At 39.3% G+C, this 17,300-nt stretch overlaps 1 protein-coding gene across 3 annotated transcripts in view; it reads left to right on the plus strand.

Annotated features, from left to right (window-relative positions):
* Nucleotides 1-405: 405 nt before the first annotated feature.
* col16a1 (collagen, type XVI, alpha 1) overlaps nucleotides 406-17,300 on the plus strand; it is a 56,536-nt gene continuing 39,641 nt past the window's right edge. For 2 of the 3 annotated variants that reach the window (XM_072447620.1, XM_072447619.1), the window contains exons 1-2: nucleotides 406-586; nucleotides 8,525-8,612. In XM_072447620.1, coding sequence (XP_072303721.1) covers nucleotides 8,537-8,612 — 76 coding nt within the window. In that variant the 5' untranslated portion in view covers nucleotides 406-586; nucleotides 8,525-8,536. The remainder of the gene's footprint in view (nucleotides 587-8,524; nucleotides 8,613-17,300) is intronic. The other variant, XM_072447618.1, reaches the window with a different exon arrangement.

Below are 17,300 nucleotides of genomic sequence, written 5' to 3' on the forward strand. Positions count from 1 at the left end.
GACATCCGTGAGCTAATGCAATACTGTCAAAGTAAAAGCAATATCTCGTGTTGTTTATTTTCTCTTTTCGAGTACTTTCTCCTCCTCTGTGAGATGACTCTAGAACTCTTTCCTCTTGCATCATGAATCAAACAATAAGAGTTGGTGGCGATTTGGATTCAGGTGATACAGTGACGAGGTAGATGGTGAAGACGTATGGAAAAAGTGAAGATGAAGAACGGCCTCAAGGAAGCATGATGTCATTACCTTTTCACCGAAGGAGATCCCTATGAGGGGTTCAGCAGAGGCTCTGGAGGAGACAGACTGAAGGAGTAATCGGACACCCCGAGACAGACGGAAAAGTGAGTGAGAGAGAGAGAGAAAGGGTTCAGGCATTTGAGCGAGAAGGGGAGGGGAGGAAAAGTTGAACAATCTTACGGCAAACTTTTTTTCTTCTTCTTTCCCGTCACCCAGAAAGAAAGAAATACAAAAAAGGACATAACTGGATTTGTATTGTACTGGCCTGTCCCAGACCAAAGCCTGCCTGGATATGTCGTTCTACTAACTACACGTGGAGCTAAACCTGTGGATCTATCAGTCATTGAAGGTTTGTACTGTTTCTTGACCGCTTTTTCTTAGTGTCTTTTTGTTTTGTTGTTTAAATATAATGCAGTGGATACAACACCTTATGAGGTACGTTAAGTCACTGTTTCATTATTTTCCCTGGAAGCAAAGTCCATAACGTTGCAATTGATCATTTTAAATTCCCATAGTGTTTGAAGTCAGATATTATAATTTGATAACTAGAAGGTCAATTGCTGTATATCTATGACTATGCACCTACTAAAAAAGCGAGAAGCCAGTTTCTGACTACCATGCATTCCAAAATACAAATAAATAGGCAACTTCTGACAGCAAAAAGCTATGTTACTTATCAGAAAGAAGCCACACTAACAGCTGTTTTGTACATTACCCAGCAAGACCCTTGTTTGGGGGGGATTTCGCATCCTGTCTGCACCCCCTTCCCCTACGCAAAAATCCCAAAGGCTCATCACAATTGGAAACAGGCAGACTTATAATCTGTTGCTTGCATGTAATGTGTCTCAACCGCTTTACACAACGGTGAAGGTCTGAGGCTTTTTGCAGTAATAGTAGGGAAATCCTCAGTCTCTCGGGACAGTGATTCTCTCGCAGTGACAGATAGTTGTTCCTTCGCCACAGCCCCCAGGGAATGGAGCCCTGTAAGCGATACAAATCGGTGTACTCGAATTTAACTACATTAAGAGGCGCTCGCTTAACCTGCTGAAGTGAGAATATGGAAAGTTTAACTACAAGCCGAACACAAATGTACTTTTAAATGCTGCCGCCGACGCGCAAAGAAAAATAAACCGAAACCAAAATGAGCAATAATGCCTCTTTGTACATCATGATAATTACATTGTTATAGTGCTTTACATTCAAAGTGCAACAGAAAAGTCATCATTCATTCATTCTACAGCCTGTGGGCGTAAGTTACCTCTCTTGACACAGCTGCCCTGAGTTTGACTGACACAAAAGAGGCGTTCAATCTGTGCAATCGGCCCAGTTGAGCACAAGACACTCACAGACTACAACATATTCACACATAGGCAAGCCGGGTGACATTTCTAGCCCAAACACACAACAACAATCAAGAAAAGACAACACCAACAGTAATAAAATATTGATTATGCATTTGTTGAGTACTTTAACTTACAAATAGTGGAGACAAATTCAAAACAGTACGCAAATACATGTGTCAAAGTAGCTTAAATGTTACTTGTCACTATACCTAGCTCTAATGTGTGGTTTGACCCTGGAGCTGAACATATACTGTACTGTACATAAACCTGGAGCCAACTTTGCTTATGTCATGAGAACAGGACTCTCTTTACATCACGTGTACAAGCAAAATGGAGCTTTTTCTGTGCCTGGAGTCTCTGTCTGTGCTCACTGGCAAATATTCAAAACCGGCCTTCATACTGGAGCTAGTAAAAACTTGCTGCAGCTGCACTTCAGTAACTCTGGATAATAGTGTGGTGAATTTGCCAAGTTTCCATTTCCTTTACATCAGTCTCTTTTGTATTATTCGACGTGATAAGGTTGTGGCTCGTCTCTCCAAACGCACGATTTGGAAGATGATTGATTTTCTCTCATTCAGTGGTGCAAAAGCAAAAGTCAAGGGACAAAGTTTTATCATCACTACTGGAATGCACAGCTAGTAAAAACTTGTTTCAGAAGGTTTTAGGGTGTTGTTGTGGTTGTCCTAGTTTTTTACAGTCTTTGTAGCTTCCTCTGCCTTCTGGTCAATAGTAATGAAACGATGATATCAAAGCCCCGAGGCCTGTTAAAATATACTCTTCTGATGATTCTGTCGGGACAAGCCTGAAAAATATGGCTTGTTTTGAAGGCAATCCAAACATCTGCTATCCATTGGCTGTATTTATCTCAGACATTTTCCATCACAGTAAATGCAAACTGAAGAAAATAAAGTGGTGAACAATGACAGAGGGGTCGGCACGACTTCAAAACGATTGCGGGTTGGACTTACGGGTTGCTGTTTTACTTTGACTCAGTTCAATTGAGGTCAATTTCTTGTGCGGTATAGAATCTGCCCTGAAGTCTCTCTCCTTCATGACTTTATAGCATGCGGGTGAACAGGTAGCACTGAGAGTTGTTCTTCACAGCCAAAGAAGTTCAAATAAAGGACTTGCATTCTTCTACATTATAATACCTTGGATATTTTGCTTCTTGAATACCTTTTTACATTTTGTAGAGGGCAAAAAATACTTGCAAATTGAATAATAAATTGTAGAAAGCAGTCAAAAATGAAAGCAAACGTGAGGGAGTGACAAATATTCAAAGTACTTTATGTTATACGAACAGCCTACGTGTTTTGACACTAGATGTGCCTCTACGCAATGTTCCCTGGTCTCATCCATGAAGAACACCTGCTATTTTTGCAGATCCCTTGAAGTTTTATACAGTTTACATCTGCTTGCTAATTTCTGTGCAATGTCAATATGCTGGGAAAAAAAACATATTACAAATAATAAAGTGCCTACAACAGGTTGGGCCACTCATTGAACTAAAATGCGGTTAAGATAAATGTACTTTAAATTTTGTTAAAACTTATACAACCTTCATCCCATAATAGCTAGGTTATTTTACTTCCTGTTTGTAATTAATGACATCACACAAGGATATTACCCAGCAACCACTCAGTCAAAACTCATCTAATGATAATTTGTTTTAAATTTCATATATAAGAATGTATAAGAGCAGCTTTACTTTGTTGAATTAGGGTCAACATGTTGTTTCTTTTGTGCAAATTATGCATAAACTTTAGATGGAATGAGTGTCATGTCACTTCCTGTAAATTTCTACAGATTTTTACATTTTTTTCCACTAATAGCTACTTGATTTGTGTAAAACTATATAATTTACATTTACAACATGTATAAATACAAATAAATAAATAATGATGAATAAATAAACTCCAAACTAGAAAGCCTGTCATATGCACTTAACTAAGGTATGCTTCTTCTTCTTTTAACACCAGGTGCTCTTACTTATCCATTCTCGAGTCCCTCTGGCTGCATTATTTTGCATGATGAAGTCAGAATGGAAATATTTCCCGGCTACATCTCTATTCACCTGCACCTGTTCAGGCCCTGAGTATTTATGAATATGTTTGGCTGACTTTATGTGTTTATGTACAGCTGTGCATCTACTTACAAATGCATTATGCAGGCCGTCAGCACAGTGCAGAATTTCAGTCAGATTTCCTCCTCACTTTGGCGCAGAGATCCAGAGCTAGAAAACGTGCTCCTTCTGAGATTTCAATAGAGGTCATGACTCAACACGCCGATAAGCAGCTTGTTTTCTTAGCCCAGCTCTAAAAGCACTCTGAGCTTGTGTTTGTGGGTAAGACTTGCTGAGATTGGAGGCAAATATCCTGTAAGTGAGCTGTCCATCAATCTTCCTGCAGCAGAGGACAGAGAGTGTGTGAGAAGGAAATGGGGAAAAAGAGAAAAACAGTACAGTTTTACTACATTGTAACTTTAAAGTGTGCTCTTATTGGACATATAAATACATAGTCACGGACGCAAATTGTTCAATAAAGCTTGTCTGCGGATGCTGAAGTTGTAGTTTAGTGCAGTACATGCCATGTTGAAGATGAGTCCAATTCATAGTCATCAGTATTTGTAATGACATCTGTATGCAACAATTTAACATATAAGATAAGATAATCCTTTATCTTATCTTATATGTTAAATTGTTGCATACAATACAACTATATTGTATTGTATGCAACTATATATATATATATATATATATATATATATATATATATAACTATATGCATTATTGACAATATTTCTGGATAGATGTAATAGTGTATTAGATGAAGTAGCTCTACATTTTAGATAACATCACAACATGACATCAGCCAACAATATTTAACACTGTTGGTGGGCAGCTAAAATTTATATTGTTAAAATGTGGAATTCTGAGTTTTTAAGTCTAGTTCTATGAGAAATCATCAAGTTCAACATTTGTGAATTTACCTCTGAGATATTTCATGGAAAATTCCAATGCAATCAATATGGAAAAGTGTCTCTTGATCCCCATCGGAGGTTATGACCTTATCACATTCTAGAATTTGAAAACGACCTATTCAAGTAGAATTATGGCCTGACACCACAGGCAAAACTAATTGGCTCGAGCCATGGAGTTCCAACAGAATGGAATGCTCAAGGCAAAACTAATTTGATTTTTTGTTTTGTTGGTTAATTTGGTTCTCAACACAGACTTTCATATGGAAAGAACAACAATGTCTAATCTGCTCTTGTATTTTTGTTTATCATTATTTAATTTAATCCACTCACATCCATAGATTTATATGGGACATTGTAACTTCAAAGGTCATTTCCTTAAAATGCATTTTTTTTTTTTTATCTCATAGGGACATAATGACTAAACTTAACAAGATTTTGACAGAACATTCAAAATAATTTGTTGATATCTAATTCCGAGCCTGATTTAAGTAAAAAAAGGAGTTGGCAACATTTCAAATTGTGGGTCAAACAGCTGTATAATTTAAATGTCCAAAATAGGTAAAATGTTGGCCATTTTTAAACATACATGCCATAGTTCTGTATGAAAGCTTTGCATGATGAAGAACTTGTAATACAATAATTTATGTGGATAAACTACAGAAGTTTCAAATTGATGTCTTTAAATTTAAGTTTTGTTTCCTGCAGTGTGTCTCACTTTTTGTTTACTCGCTTTGTAATGTTTCATATCTCTGTAATTACTGGGCCAATTCACATGAAACAAAAATTGACACAAAGTTCACTATTTCTGTCAGCATGAATACAGAAAATGTTATTTTTTTATATTTCAAAATAGTTTCAGAAAGAAATGCCTTTATTCAACTTCAAAAGTGTGATTGTTGTCAATAGAAAGGACCTTGAGCCATGAGATTAATATGAAAAGGCTCATCATTTGTGGATTCTTTATTTCTTTCAAAAACAGTGAACATGTCCCTGCCCTCCATTTGCAATGATAACATCATCTGACTCTTCAATGCGAAATCAACCTATTTGGATGAGTATTAGATTTTGTTTTAGTTGTTTTGCTATAGTGAATCAAACAGCATGTATGTTACATAATGCAGTGCTTTAAGTGTTGAGTAATAGAAAGATTTTTATGGTCTTTTTAGTCTTAAGTCTAATCATAAGATGGACTCATGAAAATAATAAACCCTCACAACAAAACTGTCCAAAAAAACAGTCATCCATCTGTGCTTGGAAACAGTAAGCACTTTTCTTGTGCTTCACATTTGATTTGATTTGAGTCACTTTCAGTGCTCTGACTCTTTTGTAAGTGACGGCAATGATGATGAAAAATGCAACAAAAACTGCACACAGGATGCACCACAAACTCTGGAATGTGTTTTACGCTATATTGTTTGTGCAGAAGGTCACTGCAGACTAAAGAGAGATTAAACTGCGGTTGTGTAAATCCATGGTTGATTTGGGTACAAAACACTGAATCAAACATTTAGCTAACCAATTAAGCAGCACTTTGCGATGAATGGTTTTTGCTTATCTCTTCGCAGGTGCCAACTGAGCATATGCAACTGAGACACTGCGACTAAAACAACATCAATCAACCCTCAATTGTTGAAACAGAAAGCTAGTGAGCAAATGAATTGAATGAATTGTCTTGCATGAGGTTTACTCAACATTCCCCGTGTACCCAGATCATTTAATATGCCAGGATGTATTTTGAACAATAATTGGCAGCTATACAAGATGTTGGAACTTGTTGATGGTCGCCAGTGGTTCAGTCAAAGCAATTTATCCTTTTGGAAGTTTGTGAATTGGTAATTGTTTCCCTTCCCCGCATTGGCCGGGCGCTCCGTGGCTTACCGGGCACAGGGCCAGCTCTCCGTGACCTCACCCTGCACTTCTGCCTTTATCGCCTGAATCCAGCTGGGTGGCTCTGAAGCTGCATCCGGACCTTAGAAAAGAAGGAGACATTCACTGTAGGACATATTAGAAAGGCTATTAAAAAGGATTGGATTACTGCCTGATAATAACGGCAACGAGGTGAAACTTTTCCTTCAGCATGTGCTTTCTGGACGGATGCGTTGTGCGCTATGTACTGCGGGCGCTTTCCTATTACTGTGATCATAGGCCATGAAGCCTGTAATAATGGTTGCAGCCTCACTCTCGTCTTAGGCTTTGATTAACCTTCCAGAGGCTTAACACAATACAGACACACAGGGAAATTTCAGTTAACAATACTTTTTGGTTCTAACAAAGGCGTTTACAGACAGAATGCATTTTTACTCGGAAGAGAAAGTACTGAAGCAGCCAAAGTTGAGTTTAAGGCTATATTCACACCAAAATGTGATTGTTATCTGATTTTTTTTGGCAATGATGTGAGCAATAAAAGAGAAAAGAATCAGAAAGAAATCAGATGATGTTGCTGTTTACATATAATTTCAATAATCTCACTAACAAACAGAGATGTGATGTGCACATGTAACCACAGCCATCAATAATAATAATAATAATATTTTTTTTGTTTTGTCAGTTGGAGTAGCTTATCAATATGAGTGGATTATGATTACACCCTTTTCTTCTTCTTTTCCTGTCTTTTTGAGTCCCACTGCAGCCGGACAAGCGTTCACAGTGTGTCCTCAGTCAGACGGAGGGGCACGACATTATGAGAGCGAGCCCCTGGGAGCGCCGGGGTCACTGCTCCTGGCAGATGGGACAGGTGTGGAGCGTGGAGACAGCCTGCCTGCCTCCCCGGCTGCATTAGGCTCCAGCTCTATCATTAAACAGGGCAGATTTATGGTGTCCAAACGCTCAAAGGGCAACACCAGGTCACAGGGGGTGTGTTTATGCTACTGAGGGAAAGGCCTAAGTCTTGTTTACATGCATATTGTAGGGCAGAGGCATAAAATAATGAATTACACACTTCATTTGTTGAATAACTGTATGACTAGTGTAACATAACTGCAGAAACAGCACTGCAGTAGCTTGGCAACTCAACCAATGTCTCTTTGCTTGTAAATACTAAGATTTTTGTATTCATTAAAGTGTCATTTCATACATACCGTAATATATACTATACATGTTGGTAATGGTAAGTTATAGTCAACTGCAAACGTCGGCTACTCTTCCAAAAACTGTTGTGTAAATAGCTGGCTAATTTCTCAAATGTTTGTGAAAAAAGTGGGGAAAATCTTGCATCGCATTTTTAAGTATTTTGTCTCTTGTTTGCGAAAAGCCAAACATTTAAACACAAATCAGCGCTTAAGTAGTTTGACAAACCATTTAGTTTCATGTGCAAAATGCTGGCTTACTCTGCCCATCTCTGATAATAAGCGATACAACTTTTTCAGGCTACATTTGATAATCGTTCAGACGCGCTGTAAATTCTGATGTGTGTGTCTGTTGTGGAGCCACGTGGAAGCATCTGCTACAACACAAGCACGAATCCAAGCCCAATCGTCTCCAGATGTGTTTGTGTGTTCCGGCCTCAGTGAATAAAGCGCTGTGCATGTAAAGCATCTCGCCTCTTTTTCTTTGCCTCTGCAGTGTGCGATAGCGATTGCAGCGGCTGAACTTTCTTGTGGAGTTGTTGAGTGGTCATTTGCCGCATTCAAGAGTGGGTGTGCATGCATGAACGTGTGTGGGTGTCTCACAGCTGCCCGGCGAAAGGCCAAGCAGATGGACAGAATAATGACTATGATCAGACTTTATAGAGTAACACTCCTTAATGAGAGACATTAAGGTTAATTCGTATGCCACTAACAAAGCCTGAATCATATCACATAATTAACACACCGGCAGTGACTGACTCATAAATATACATCAACGCCTATTTAGGAGTCAAGCCGAACTCGCAGCTGTCGACATGTTGTGGATGACGGTGGAGTTGTAGTGTCAGATTTGGAAGAAGAGTTTGGCTTACTTACAGAGTTTTTTTCTCTTTTTGTTAGAGGAGTGGAACCATGTGGCTTCTCTGCTCATCATTGATGCTGCTGGCGCTTAGCATCGGATCATGTGACTCCATGACAGAAGCACAAGGTGAGTTTACTTCTACACAACGCCCTGGAATTTCAGCTAGTGTGCAGAGAGGGATTGCCAGGTGTGTCATGAAATGTCTAACCCAAGTCAAATTTGAGTAAACTAATTCACATTGTTGATTTGTGTGATGCAGGGGTGTCCAAACCTTTTTCACTAAGGCCAAAAACTACTCAACTTTGTTCAACATTTTGAATTTGAAATTGTTTCGATGAGCCTCCACAAGACTTGGAACATTAATATTAGGTTGGTATAACATCAAAATACGTGAATATTTTCCAATTTTATAGTAAAAAGTCCTATTTTTTGTTGTTTGGATCAACTTAGGAGGAAGCCGAAGGGCTAACAAAAATTGGTCTGAGGGCGGCATTTGGCCCCCGGGCCGTAGTTTGGACATGCCTGATGTAATAAATAGCGATTTTGGAGTGCACCGAGCAAATTTATGAACCAGAAAAGGCACAAAAGTGTGAATTTTTAGTGTTTTAATGTTTTAACAAAATAAAAAAACGCTTAACGCATAAAAAGGTCAATATTGGATTTAATAGGTCAAAGTTGCATTACTAAAAAATTGCAACTGTGCAGCAATGAACACAATAATAATATACAAAATAAGAAAACTATGGCCTTTTATTGATTTCTTGCACAAGAGAGCTAAAAACACAGAGAAATAAAAATGTGGTTAAAACAGTTTTCTACCAAAGCAACACTCAACCAGCATCTGTCAATACAAAATAACTAAACAGAGCGACCTTTTTTCAATTTTAACTTGAACTGGTGGTGAATGAAATTGCTGCAATCAAAGCTCAAATTGTTCCAAAAGATTTAACATGTTTTGCGCTTATTTTTCAGCATTTTTAGCAATGTTAGAGATGTTCATGTTCACCAAATAAACCAAAAGGTTGAGGGTTAATACCATGCCTTCTTCACTTGTTCTGTGCTTGGACAAGACACTTCACACACCTTGCATTGCAGCTGTGGCAGAAAAGCTGATTAAATCCAATGAGTGTGACTAAAGAGTGAAGAAATGATTGAATTATGTGACATGTATCATATACTTTTTATGTCCATATTTAGATGTTGTTTTAGAACTTTTCCTGTTTGTTGTATATCCAGTTTTCAAAGGCAACTTATATGCTTTTTTGTGTGTATTGAACTATAACATAAGTGGATCATCAGTTTACGTCTTGTTCATTGTAAATATTAATTTAAATCGGCTTGGTAATAGAAACCAAGAGAGATAAGCTCCGCCTCTTCATACTGGCATTTTAACGTAACAAGCAGCAGATTTCCATTTCCATGTTGTTGTTTTTTTAAATGGCAACGTGACATTTTGGAACCCTACATGTATCACTCTGAGTCTTCATTTTTCAAATAATCGCAACTAAGCACAGGGAGATGGGCGGAGATAGGGGAAGGGAGGAAATATGAATGTTCTGAGCACTCAAGCCTCAGTTGCTGGACAATACAGGATTACTCAAACATGCGGAAATCAAGCTAAACACAGCTTTGAGTACAATAATGATGAGGAAGCAAGTTTAAAAGCTTGTTAAAGTTGAATTGCATAATATGTCCCGTTTAAAGGTAGTTCCTATATTCACTGGAGTTCATTGACTGGACTGGAGAACTGTTAAAACTTTTCTCTGTTGGTCATCACACTTTAAAAGCCATTGAGGTCTGCTGCCATCTGACTGTGTTTCCCATTCGCCCACAGGCTGCAGTCACACAGAGCATAATGACGGCTTGTGAAGCGAGTGTTTGTGGTTACGCTGTGGAGAAGCATTGCATGTAACCAAGTGCTTTGTGGTTGTACTTTACTCAGTGCCAATGCCACACAAAGAAAGGCTAAATCTACAACGTTTTCCTTATTTATTTAGTGACAAAAAGATGATAGTTGCTCGTGTCCCCTGAAGCTCAGTTTGTTCCCTCTCTCTTTGTCGGTTGGTGGGGGGCAGGCTTTATTTTCCACAGCTCTTGGAGATCAGAAGTGTCCCTTGTGGGAGACCCTCAGAGGGGATTTTTGTGAGATGACTGAGTCAGCTAGAAGCTCCCCTGGGTCTTCTCCCGCTCAGTAGCTCCAAAAAAAGTGCTTTCTCAAGTGCAACGGCAACATTTTGTCCAAGCCAGCAGCTCACACTCGTGTATGTTAGAGTGTATTTTTCAGACTCATTCAAAATGTGTTCTCACTGCTAATTTGCTGACATTAGTATAAAAAAGCAGGTTTAAGTAAAACTAGGACTGAGGCTCAGCAATGTGAAACTGAACATAAGTTAAAAAAAAAAGCCATTTTACTATATTTAACAAATGCTTTATGTTTTAAATTCACCTCTTATTCTGGAAAAGGCTTTCAGATACTTAACTACATGTTAAATTACATAAAACTTTTCTTTAGTATCAGAATTGAGTTTGAACACTAACACAGCAAAAAGTATCCCATTACTAATACAGCATATTAGATTTTAAGGTAAATAGAATTTTCCTGAACTTTTTGAAAGAGGTCAGTGTAATTCCTCGTTTGTTCAGGAGTGATCCATCATCGGAAAGTCATATTCAACTTCAATCCATCATTTTCAATCTGAAGGAGTTGGTCTGAGTATAAAGTCTAGCTTCTCAGACCAGCTCCTTCAGATTGAAAATTAGTTTCGGATGGAAGTCCAAACGTTTTGATTTTAAAACATTGTCCCGATGACTACCATTAAAAGTGTGTAAGTTAAAAGACTGCCTTATGTCACATCTACTATTTCACTTTCTCTTTGTTTTCTGACTATTTCTGTAAAATATATAGAACAATACGAATCAGTCTCAACTTCAATCCATCTTTGTCACCTACAACCTTTACATCTTTACTTTGCATCCAGTGTTTGTTCGTGTTGTGATTATTGTGAGGAAAAAAAAACATCACGATTTCCTGATTATTACTGAGACTGTGTGAAATCTCAAAGTTTGTGACGAGCTTTATGAAACTAAACAGTCTGAATTACAAAATAAAGTAAATGTTAACTATAGATGCAATTAAAACCACTTAATTTGCATATACAATTCACCCTGGAGAGACAAAGAGACCACGAGAATGGACTGTTTAGCAAGCTTTATTCGCGAGTTATTTGGCGCTCAGACCCCGGCGGAAGACGTTGCAATCATGGGCACTCCATTGTTAAGAGGAGGTAGAGGATGAGGGGAATGCAGAGGAGGAGCTGGGGAGGTGGTGGGTCGCAGTACGGTTTGAGCGGTCGAGCCATCTGCCTGAGGGCTTAAATGCGACCGCCTGGGCGCTGATTGGGAGCGGGGAGGAGTCACTGAGAGCGTTGATTGGGGATGAGGAGCGGGTGCGGGGCCATGATGCAGACGCCCCCTGTCCTTCCATCCTCCTTCTTGGCCGGGAAAAACTGCATAACCTCTTTGGGATAAGCGCAGAAACCTGGGAGAGTCCATGGTGAAGTGAGGGATCTGACTCTCACAGACGGACAGGCGGGCGCCGCTTGAGTGCGATGATGGCGCTGGGGAGCGGGGTCCTTCCATGGTGGCCTTGATGTAGATGGATGGAGTTAGGTCTTCCAGGCTGAATTTACGAAGGCTTCATTTGTCATAATGAATATTTTTCTAGTTCTTACAATTATACTGGGCCCTAGCTAATCCCGATTATCAATTAACCGAATAATCTTGACATCCCTAGTTCGTCCCAGTTGTAACATATCAACCAAATCCATCTTTCTCCCCCATTCCAAACTGTTTGCACATGACATTTTTCTCACACCGGCTTACACCCCACAATTTTACTCCTCTCCACTTGTGTACACAGTGTTGCTTCAAACACGCTTACTCTCCACTCCATTCCTGTGCCAATAGATTTCCTTCCACCTGCTCTCTGCTCTCTGTCCCCATCACAACAAAAACAACCCAAATCAAATCTGTGCACACAAGTAACCAGATTGTGCAGGTATGAAAAGCCCATTAAATAGGTTTGTGTCCATGTGTCCGTTTATCGTCTGTAAATTTGTCGTAGGTCCAGTGCTGGTCCAGTGAGTGAGAGCTGAACGCTGGCTCCAGGCTACATTTTGAAGTCTTGCTGTCTCTCTGTTGCGCTGCTATCTCTGGGAAAACAACCAGGAATGTTCACTCCAGTCTGCCTCATTTGCTCAAAAGCACAGCAGCTATCTCTAACCTCTCCCTGCCTACAGTTTGTTATTCTCCCTTCTCATCTCTGCAGCACCTATGGGCTATTTTCTGTCATTTTGGTGAATCATTACAACAGCACCCAGCATGCACCTATCCTGACCAGGTTTTTATTAGATTCCCAGTATAGAGACTTTCATCTCCTCTCCACATCTGTGTGATTACTGGCGAATGTCACAGTACAATGGAACATTTAATAACTAGCGAAGCCTCGTGTTCTTGTTGCCTCATTTAACACACAGAGTAGATGATGAAATTATGACATGTTGAGTTATAGTTTTCAGTATAAAGATCAGTATTATATCAGTAGGAAAGATAAACAAGTCAATATTACCATTTCCATAAAAAAACATATTGAAATTGGTTTGGAGGAAAGAAAAACAAAACCCTACAGTCTGAAGTGTAAGCCCAAGAGCTTTTATCAACTTAACATGTTATTCCTGTTTTTTTTATCAGGTTTTCTAAGGCTTTTTTGGTCAGGGCTCTAAGATGAATTGAAATCGCAATTTGTATGGACGAAATTAGCAAATTAAAAAGGCTGCAGTTTTTAATATCACGAACAACAAAATGTCCTGAATAATTCTTTTCATTATTTTATTAATTTGTCAGTTTAAAAGTCTATTTCAGTCTTTTTCTGCTCTGTGATGGATAGCACATATAGCCTGCCATAGCCTTGTGAGTTAGATTCCTACATTGTCCTGTCCAAAACAACCTACGAGTCAAAAAAATATAAACATTTAACTGACAATTGCAAAACATTTTCCCTAATTTTCCCGAATTGTGCAGCTCATGCCGTTTTGTCCTTCAGCTGGGTGCTCCGAGTTCTGACTAAGGCACAACCTTGGCCAAATACAAGCAAATAATCCTATGGGAACTGCTGGATAGAAAACACTAACCACATATCATTACGTGGGGCTGCAAATCGATCTTAAAACACACAGGCCTTAAGTGGGATACACATCGATCAATATAAACACAGGAAAAATACACAGAGACCACCATTCAAGTATAAAGCAATCCAGTTACATTTACAGTATCGCAGGTCGCTAAATACGAATTACCATAAAACAAATACTGATATGTATAAGAAAACATAAATGTGACAAAGACTTTCATAGAATATAGCTTGTGCATTTGACTTCAGTGTAGTTTCCTATTTCGCTTCTGTGGCGTAGCGTTTAAGGAGTGCTCCTGCAGTGTGCTTCAATGCTGTCAGAGGTGGTATTATTACCTGCTTTGGCAACACTCAGACACATCCCATCAAAGAGGAAGTGAACTTAGCCAAGAAGACTATCCATTCACTTCAAGCTGCAAGCAGATTCTAGAAGGATCCTGGTGAGGAACTCCTTCTCTGTTCTAATTAGCCTGTGAACAAGCAAATGTGCTGGTTTGATCACAGCTTGAGAGGAAAGGAGGTGCAACTCCATACGATCGCGCCTGCCAAAAGTGGCAAAGTGCTGGAAACTGCAAATCATCTGTCTTATGAGCAAATATTTTGTATTCCAACAAATCAGATGTTACTACTGAGATGCCGCTCCCATTTCACACAGCGCAGTGAGTAGGCCATCAAGTGCTCCGAGGGGTACCAGACTGTTATGTATGGTAGTTTGGATTGAATGACAGAAAAGGCTATTTGTGCATCAGCTGCACTGTTCTTTTTAAAATTAAACAGGGAGCATATAGTAGGCATGCTTCATAATTTCAAAACTAACTATAGGACTTGAGTGTCGCCGCTCTCGCCCTCCAAATCAAGCTGTGGGCACAAGCAACTCCACTAAGCCACAGTTTAAACAGACGCAGACGGATCAGGGCCATATTTGGGAACGGTTTTGGGAACGTATTCTACAATCTACATGCAGAAAAACAGTCTTGAGATGATGAAAATCTGTCTCATATTCAATTAGAAAGAGTGAAAAAGAGCAAATTAAAAAAGACATGCGATGCGTCCATCTGGCGTGGCTTCACCGTGGAGCCTTCACTGTGGAGCCTTCACCGTGGAGCCTTCACCGTGGAGCCTTCACCGTGGAGCCTTCACCGTGGAGCCTTCACCGTGGAGTCTTCACCGTGGAGCCTTCACCGTGGAGCCTTCACCGTGGAGCCTTCACAGTGGAGTCTTCACCGTGGAGCCTTCACCGTGGAGCCTTCACCGTGGAGCCTTCACCGTGGAGCCTTCATCGTGGAACCTTCAAGGTGGTGTGTGCAAAGCCAGAGTGGTTCAACTCCTTCCAAAATGTCTAAATCGTGTCTTTTTTTAATGCAAAAGAGAGCGTCAATAGTTTGCCGCCTGTAGTGTTTCTAGAGCCTCGATCTGTTCTGCAGACGAGCAGGAGAAGAGCTTCAGGTGACGCTGGAGCAGGGCCGGTGCAAGGAAATGTAGGGATTGTGGAGGGCCCTTATTCATTACTAAGAAAATTATTTATTATCAATATTACATCTAAAGTTCACCAGAATTTTTATTTGAATTAGGACAGTGCTTATTGATCAATGTGTCAGCAACAGTTTATGCATAAATATGCCAGAGTTGGCACGATAGCTAAATTTCATCCTAAGGCAGGTAAAAAACGCTTAACATTCACAGAACAGACAAGACATTCCCAATACAGGAAATGTTATGATTGTGAGGATTAGGACTATGATTTAAGCCATATTAAAAATTAATGTCACCATAAGGCAAAACCCCGGCATATTTTTTAGCTGTTCTAAGGGGGAATGTGGGCGGCACTGAGCCTTTCTGCTTGGGGCACGCAAATGGCTTGCAGCAGCCCTGATCTTACAGGTGTGTTTAATGTTTTTTTGGCTTGAAATTTTAGGTTCTAGGCCAATTCAAGACAGCTGTTTGATGTAAGAAGAAAAACAAAATGAATTATGACCGCAAAGTCAATAAGCAGTTAATTCTTTGTCTTCAATTCTTGAAGAGTGAGTCTGGTCGCCCGTCGCCTCGAGTCAAACTCAAAACGTATCGTGCAATCAGATGCGTTTCTTTCTGTGATGCAAATCCACCTGTCAATCACGCCCATCTGCACTCAGGGAGACATAGTGACTGTACAAAAATACAGAGAGATACCATTAAATTCATTCTAGCAATTTACTGCAGACTGCAAACATTAATAAAAGGTCAAGCCTGTGTACCTTCTGCAGGTAAAAATCAATGGATGATGATACATGATGTAACATAAAAGCTGAAACAAAAGAAAAAAATAGATATTATTTTTAATGAGGATGTCAGGAAAAGGGCAAGGGAGGGACAAGAAGTGATAAATTGAGTTTAGGGAGCCGAGACACATACTTCTGCTAGCGCTTATGTTGTTGTTACTTTTAATGGCAGTTGGAGGCCGACCGAAAAGATGCATTTACCTCCACCTCCTGTAGTTATACGTCTTCTGTAGTTGTACATCTTCAAAGTATGCGTTTTATGCTATACCGTAAAAAAAACTGAAAAGGTGCATTTACCGCCACCTACTGGAGTTGTATGTCTTCAAAGTGTGTGTTTTACGCGGTTTGGAAAAAAAGACCAAAAAAAAGAGAAAGAGACAGAAAGAAAGAAACTACTAGCGCTTATAAACTAAACAAAAATACTATTACTAGTATCATTTTGTTATGTTCTGAAAGACATTTACTGCAGGCTGTCTGTTGCCTTTTCACTTCTTCGTAGCAGGAATCAATAGTGACCTTCACACAAAAGCCGCATCCAAATCAGACCTTGAATACAACTTTTGGCATTGTGTTGTCAAATCCATGAGTCCAAGTAGTGCATTTAGCTTTTACCCACATGTACAAAGTGAATATTAATTTAAAACAAACATTATAATAAGGCAGTGGTTCTTTCACATCAAGTACACCATAAGAACATATTTTAGCAGCACCACATCTAAAACAAGACTATTCTGAGACATTATGGCACCTCGGAAAAAAGGTGTGGAATGTGGGAAGGACTTGGAAGACATTAAAAAGACATTGAATATTGAAATGTCAAAGAAAAGGTCATGTCTAAACAACTTACAGGAGGAGATCTAAGGGCTGAACGCTCTAGTGAAAGAAAACGACCAATCATAATGCAACTTGAACAGCGTGTGCAGGACCTGGATGCTACAGAAAGAAGATATCTATTTCCTATAGAAACAAAACATTGCCAGGGTCAAGCTTCTAAAAACATGGCTTATCCACCTCACAAATCTATACTAATTCAAACTTGGACAAAGGAAATATGAATTAAAATCTCTAAATTCATAAAACAATTTAATTGAAGGGGTATCAAAGTTTGAGAAACACTGGGACATATCTTCAAATGTATTCAAATCATACATTTGACCAACAGAGCGAATTTGCAGAGTGAAAGTTGCATTTACAAGGTCTTGCATGCACATAACGCTAAAACAAAAGGTGGAGAAACTGCTCAGAGAAAATCATTACGAGTTATTTCTGTCTAATGCCTTCAGCACCTTAGCAGTAATCGAGAAGACAAAAAGAGTCTGCCCGGAAGAACACCTCGCTCATAGCCTGCGCCCTTGTCCTCAAAGAGAT

Source organism: Eucyclogobius newberryi, unplaced genomic scaffold (assembly GCF_026437365.1).
Source record: "Eucyclogobius newberryi isolate DKJ021-1_F unplaced genomic scaffold, fEucNew1.0.hap1 SCAF_16, whole genome shotgun sequence".
In the NCBI taxonomy this organism is placed as follows: Eukaryota; Metazoa; Chordata; class Actinopteri; order Gobiiformes; family Gobiidae; genus Eucyclogobius; species Eucyclogobius newberryi.